The 6037-nt window shown below is 31.5% G+C and overlaps 2 protein-coding genes across 9 annotated transcripts in view; both read right to left on the reverse strand.

Annotated features, from left to right (window-relative positions):
• Positions 1–2016: 2016 nt before the first annotated feature.
• On the reverse strand, positions 2017–4949 carry LOC111716173 (organic cation transporter protein). Of its 8 annotated transcripts, none has more exons than XR_002768428.1 (5): positions 4784–4888; positions 4148–4221; positions 2816–3257; positions 2314–2447; positions 2017–2147 (listed from the first exon to the last, which is right to left on the reverse strand). XR_002768428.1 is itself a non-coding variant. In XM_023491603.1 (3 exons), the coding sequence occupies exons 1-3, from the start codon at positions 4932–4934 to the stop codon at positions 3183–3185; spliced, it is 300 nt and encodes a 99-aa protein (XP_023347371.1). In that variant the 5' UTR covers positions 4935–4949; the 3' UTR covers positions 2721–3182. The 8 variants fall into 8 exon arrangements, 1 of the variants encoding a protein (XP_023347371.1); XR_002768427.1 differs by having other exon boundaries at positions 2017–2159; XR_002768426.1 differs by having other exon boundaries at positions 2017–2159; positions 2272–2447.
• Positions 4950–5817: 868 nt separating this feature from the next.
• LOC111716171 (solute carrier family 22 member 15) overlaps positions 5818–6037 on the reverse strand; it is a 6919-nt gene continuing 6699 nt past the window's right edge. The window contains exon 8 of the mRNA XM_023491600.1: positions 5818–5891. Coding sequence (XP_023347368.1) covers positions 5818–5891 — 74 coding nt within the window. The remainder of the gene's footprint in view (positions 5892–6037) is intronic.

Below are 6037 nucleotides of genomic sequence, written 5' to 3' on the forward strand. Positions count from 1 at the left end.
CTCGTTGAATATTTGAGAAACTCAGTGCATTGCTTTATTGATTTTTATTCATATACTATAGTACGACAGAGATGGTGCTGTTTGCACATTTTCTCAAGATCTCTAAATTTATACCTGCCTGCATATCTATATATATATATTATCTTTGCCCAGCAGAGATAGGGTTAAAAACCGATTCTAAGATTTTTCAGCACCTTTTTTCTTGAAGCCGCTGGGTTTAAGATTTTTCAGCAACTTTTTTGCTTTCAACCACTGGTTTGCTTTAACCACAGGAAAACAGTTTTTCATAAAAAAATTTTTCTTTTAACAACTAGTTTTAAGATTTTTTAATAACGTTTTTGCTTTCAACTGCTGGGTTTAAGATTTTCCGCAACTTTTGTGCTTTCAACCGCTGGGTTGTTTTAACCACTGGAAAACAGTGTTTCAAATTTTTTTTTCTTTTAACAACTGGTTTTAAGATTTTTTAACAACATTTTTGCTTTCAACTGCTGGGTTTAAGATTTTCAGCAACTTTTTTGCTTTAAACCTCTTGGATGCTTTTGTACTCTGGAAAACAGTTTTTAATGTTAAACTTTTCTTTTAAAAACCAGTTCTAAGATTTTTCAGCACCTTTTTTCTTGAAACCGCAGGTTTTAAGATTTTTCAGCAACTTTTTTGCTTTCAACCGCTGGGTTGCTTTAGCCACTGGAAAAAAGTTCATAAAAAATGTTTTCTTTTAACAACTGGTTTTAAAATTTTTTAACAACTTTTTTGCTTTCAACCGATGGGTTTAAGATTTTTCAGCAACTTTTTTGCTTTCAACCGCTGGGTTGCTTTAACCACTGGAAAACAGTTGTTCATAAAAAATGTTGCTGAAAAATTTGAAAACGGTTGTAAGCAAAAAGTTGCTGAAAAATCTTGAAACCAGCAGTTGAAAGTAAAAAAGTTCTGAAAAATCTGAAAACCAGCGGTTGAAAGCAAAAAAGTTGCTGAAAAATCTGAAAACATTTGAAAGCAAAAGAGTTGCTGAAAAATCTTTAAACCAGCGGTTGAAATTTAAAAAAATGCTGAAAAATATGAAAACATTTGAAAGTTAAAAAGTTGCTGAAAAATCTTTAAACAAGCGGTTGAAAGCAAAAACGTTATTCAGGAAAAATTATATTTCATTTGTTGAAAATGTGAAAGAAAAGTGCGATTTAGCGGTTGAACAAATTGTAAATTTCTTATTAACTTCTTATTCTGAACTGCGTAGAGTCTTGGCTAGATCTCAACCGCTCGTTCAACCGCTCCCGCTAGGTTTTTTTCTCCAAAGTATATATCATTCTTCAAAATACAACATCATTGAAATTTATTTAAGGGCAATTAAAGGATAATTACAGGGCAATTTAAAGGCAATTACAGGGCAATTAAAGGGTAATTACAGGGTAATTACAGAGCAACTAAAGGGTAATTAAAGGGCAATTACAGGGAAATTAAAAGGTAATTACAAGGCAATTAAATGGTAATTACAGGGCAAGTCACTTTACTAGAGAAACCACAATTGAAAATAATCAGTTTCCAAAATTATAAACATTAATATCTAATTCATAAGGCTTTAAAGCGTACTGTTGTGAATTCGGCATTGCTGTTTTTGCATGGAGTATCATGGAGTATCTTGTTTTTAAATAATTAACTCTTTATTATGAATGTTAGGGTTGCTCATTACATATAAAGTAGTAATCGCTGTTTGCCTTTCTGCATGTCCGATCATAACACAGTCCGATCATAACACAGTCCGATCATAACACAGTCCGATCATAACACAGTCCGATTGAGTGGATGGACTATTGTACAAAAAAATTATGTTCTAGGCAAAGGTGGGTTCCCAAGCTAGTATAGATATAGTACAGTACAGTACAGTACAGTACAGTACAGTAAGGCCTGGGGGGGGTCCAAAAATCGTTCACTATGAGAGACCCGATATCTTCTTCTTTAAAGGCTTTTAATGAAATGCAATAAAAAATAGATATGGTTAAAGTTTTAAAAATTAACGAAAAGCCATTTTTAATTAAATTTATTAGCATCTATTAGCCCATTCAAACTATAAAATTTAAGTAAAATTTCGAATTGTAATTTCTGCTTAGAATTATTTAGAATAAAATATATCACAGTGAAGCACAGCTTTAGGCCTTGGAAACAATCTATAAGGGGTTTATACATTTCAAAAATAATTCCCAACTTTTATTCTCAAGAAATTTGCCAAGAAAGTAGGAAAGCACTAATATTAAAAGCAATTTTATTAAATTTTTAAACCTTAGGAAGGGGGAAGAATATTCTATGAAATATATAAACAACTTAAAAAAGCATAATTAAAAAAAATGTACAATAGGGTGTAATGATCAAAAAAGAAGAGACTAGTATATTTGTTTCTAATTATGGAACTGTGCAGGTGTATTTCAAGTGATCCTTTTTTTATAGGATGGTATGTCCTATTCAAGGAACTATATACAGGCACGCCCAACTCAGATATACGCAAATTGTGTACTGTACACTGTGGGAGGAATGTAAACAAACCCAGTGCCCCCACAGAAGTTGAAGGGAAGGGACTGCAGCTCTGATGTGATATTACAGTCCAACAAAAAACAATTGTTAGAGCGAATACTTTGGCTTTTTGGTCAATATGAAAAATACAATAGCAATATATTCTTTTTTCACCCCTGGGCCCTTTTCCCTCAAAAACTATGCGTTGCCCCTGAATTCTTTGTTTTGATCTCCTCCCACTGCAGTACACAGATTTGACGCATCAGATATGGTGGTTCCTGGTCTATATATTTCTTGGTCCATTTCAAAACAGTACTCTTCACAATTTTGACTGATCGGGAAAATGATCTTGATATCCACAATGTCTCTTTAAAAGTTTTATGTTCCAAATTTTGATTGCTCTTTAGATAAAAGTTACCAGGGTATTGTTGTGAACCATGATGACTGTCTTTAAATAAATGATTACTAAAAATGTCCAATGTCCATGTCAGTCCCTTTTTAGCACATCTAGAGTTTAACAAACATTATAATAAAAACTAAATAGGCCTGTTGAGTGTTAAAAAGGTTTACAACATTTAATATCAGATGTATGACTTAGGTTTTGTAAAAATTTACGAAAAAAAAAAAATATCAAAAAGAAATACAATTTCTAAAACAGCAAAAAAGATGAAATATGAATTTTGCTATAAATTCATAACACTGATTTTCCGGCTCTTTTCCACCATCATATCAGGTATAGTTTCCGGTAGTGGTCTATCCTAGAATATATAATCATTGGTTAATCTATCCTAGAATATATAATTATTGTTTAATCTATCCTAGAATATATAATTATTGATTAATCTATCCAAGAATATATGATCATTGGTTAATCTTTCCTTGAATATATGATTATCATTTAGTCTATCCTAGAATATATAATCATTGGTCAATCTATCCTAGATTATATAATTATTGGTTAATCTATCCTAGAATATATAATCATTGATTAATCTATCTTAGAATAATTGGAAAATCCATCCTTAAATATATAATTATTGTTTAATCCATCCTTAAATATATAATTATTGTTTGATCCATCCTTAAATATATAATTATTGTTTAATATATCCTTAAATATATAATCATTAGTTCGTCTATCCTAGAACATATAATTATTGGTTAATCTATCCTAGAATATATAATCATTGATTAATCTATCTTAGAATTATTGGACAATCCATCCTTAAATATATAGTTATTGTTTAATCTATCCTTAAATATATAATTATTGGACAATAAATCATTAAATATATAATTATTGGTTAGTCTATCCTAGAACATATAATTATTGTTTAATCTATCCTTAAATATATAATCATTGGTTAATAATTTTGTAATTATTGTTCAATCTATGTATTAACGATTTCTACAATATGTTCCGTAAGCGCCGTTAATAATATTGAGTTGAGATTGTGAACAAAGGGCAGATTTTAAAAATAATGGAAAATATAAAACAACCGGCGAACTGATTTTATTTAACAATTCTAATTTACCGTTGACGAACAGGAGGGGAAAAAGTCATAAAGTGCCAATCCATACTAAACCTCTATAATATTGATGGTGGAGGGGGGAAGGGGGGGAGGGTGTACAAGTTAACCCTACTAACCTGGGTTTCTGGCAGCAAGAGACTTAGAATCCCCCCAGTTAATCCTAGAATCCCGAACACTGTAAACTGAATGCCTGAAATAAATTATTATAGAGGTATCTGTTTTCTTCAAGATAATTTTTGAGGTTTTCTACAATGAACAAAGGGGCGACATAGCTTGTCATTTGTACCATCATGTCAGTTTGGATTTAAAAGCAACAGGTTACCAAAACATGTTTAATACTGTTAATAGAGGGATAATTATAAAATTTTTTTTCACATAATTGCATCGCAATGCCATAATTTTTTTCAAAATGAAAAGGACCGTTTTGAGAATCATGTTACACCTGCTTTTTTATCATAAAAGGGACAGTTCACTTAAATAAACCTAGAAAAAAAAGGGACAGTTCCCTAACATAAACCTAGAAATAAAAGGGACAGTTTACTAACATAAACCTAGCAATAAAAGGGACAGTTCGCTAAAATAAACCTAGAAATAAAAGGGACAGTTCACTAACATAAACCTAGAAAAAAAGGGACAGTTCACTAACATTAACCTAGAAAAAAGGGACAATTCACTAAAATAAACCTAGCAATAAAAGGGACAGTTCACCTAAATAAACCTAGAAATAAAAGGGAGAGTTCACTAAAACCTACCTGGTGAAGTTTCTCCTGCCATGACAATGAAAGGAGCGAGAATAGATCCAACTCTAGCAATAGCAGACATAAATCCTAAACCTGAAATAGGAGACATGAACCCTAAACCTGAAATAAGAGACATGAACCCTAAACCTGAAATAGTAGACATGAATCCTAAACCTGAAATAGAAGACATGAACCCTAAACCTGAAATAGTAGACATGAACCCTAAACCTGAAATAGAAGACATGAACCCTAAACCTGAAATAGAAGACATGAACCCTAAACCTGAAATAGGAGACATGAACCCTAAACCTGAAATAGAAGACATGAATCCTAAACCTGAACTGAAACTAATACTATTGTTGAATATTACCTGAATTTCTGATACTTGTGTTGAATATTACCTGAATTTCCGATACTGGTGTTGTATATTATCAGAATTTCTGATACTGGTGTTGAATGTTACATGAATTTCTGATACTGGTGTTGAAAATTACCTGAATTTCTGATACTGGTGTTGAATATTACCTGAATTTCTGATACCGGTGTTTAATATTACCTGAATTTCTAATACTGGTGTTGAATATAACCTGAATTTCTGATACTGGTGTTGAGTATTTCATGAATGTCTGATACTGGTGTTGAATATTACCTGAATTTCTGATACTGGTGTTTAATATTACCTGAATTTCTGATACTGGTGTTGAATATAACATGAATTTCTGATACCAGTGTTGAATATTATCTGAATTTCTGATACCGGTGTTGAATATTACCTGAATTTCTGATACTGGTGTTGAATATTACCTGAATTTCTGATACCGGTGTTGAATATTACCTGAACTTCTGATACCGGTGTTGAATATTATCTGAATATCTGATACTGTTGTTTAATACCTGAATTTCTGATACTGGTGTTGAATATAACCTGAATTTCTGATACCGGTGTTGAATATTTTCTGAATTTCTGATACCGGTGTTGAATATTACCTGAAATTTCTGATACTGGAGTTGAATATTACCTGAATTTCTGATACCGGTGTTGAATATTACCTGAATTTCTGATACCGGTGTTGAATATTTTCTGAATTTCTGATACTGGTGTTGAATATAACCTGAATTTCTGATACCGGTGTTGAATATTATCTGAATTTCTGATACCGGTGTTGAATATTACCTGAATTTCTGATACTGGTGTTGAATATTACCTGAATTTCTGATACCGGTGTTGAATATTACCTGAATTTCTGATACCGGTGTTGAATATTA

Source organism: Eurytemora carolleeae, unplaced genomic scaffold (genome assembly GCF_000591075.1).
Source record: "Eurytemora carolleeae unplaced genomic scaffold, Eaff_2.0 scaffold1979, whole genome shotgun sequence".
Lineage (NCBI taxonomy): Eukaryota > Metazoa > Arthropoda > Copepoda > Calanoida > Temoridae > Eurytemora > Eurytemora carolleeae.

Excerpts from the sequence above, each read along its gene's own strand:
- LOC111716173 (XM_023491603.1), bottom strand. The coding sequence starts at position 4,934 with ATGTCTACTATTTCAGGTTTAGGGTTCATGTCTCTTATTTCAGGTTTA. Across the intron at positions 4,222-4,783 it reads GGCAGGAGAAACTTCACCAG|GCATTCAGTTTACAGTGTTC; the intron begins GTAGGTTTTAGT and ends AATTTATTTCAG. Across the intron at positions 3,258-4,147 it reads TCTTGCTGCCAGAAACCCAG|GATAGACCACTACCGGAAAC; the intron begins GTTAGTAGGGTT and ends TATATATTCTAG.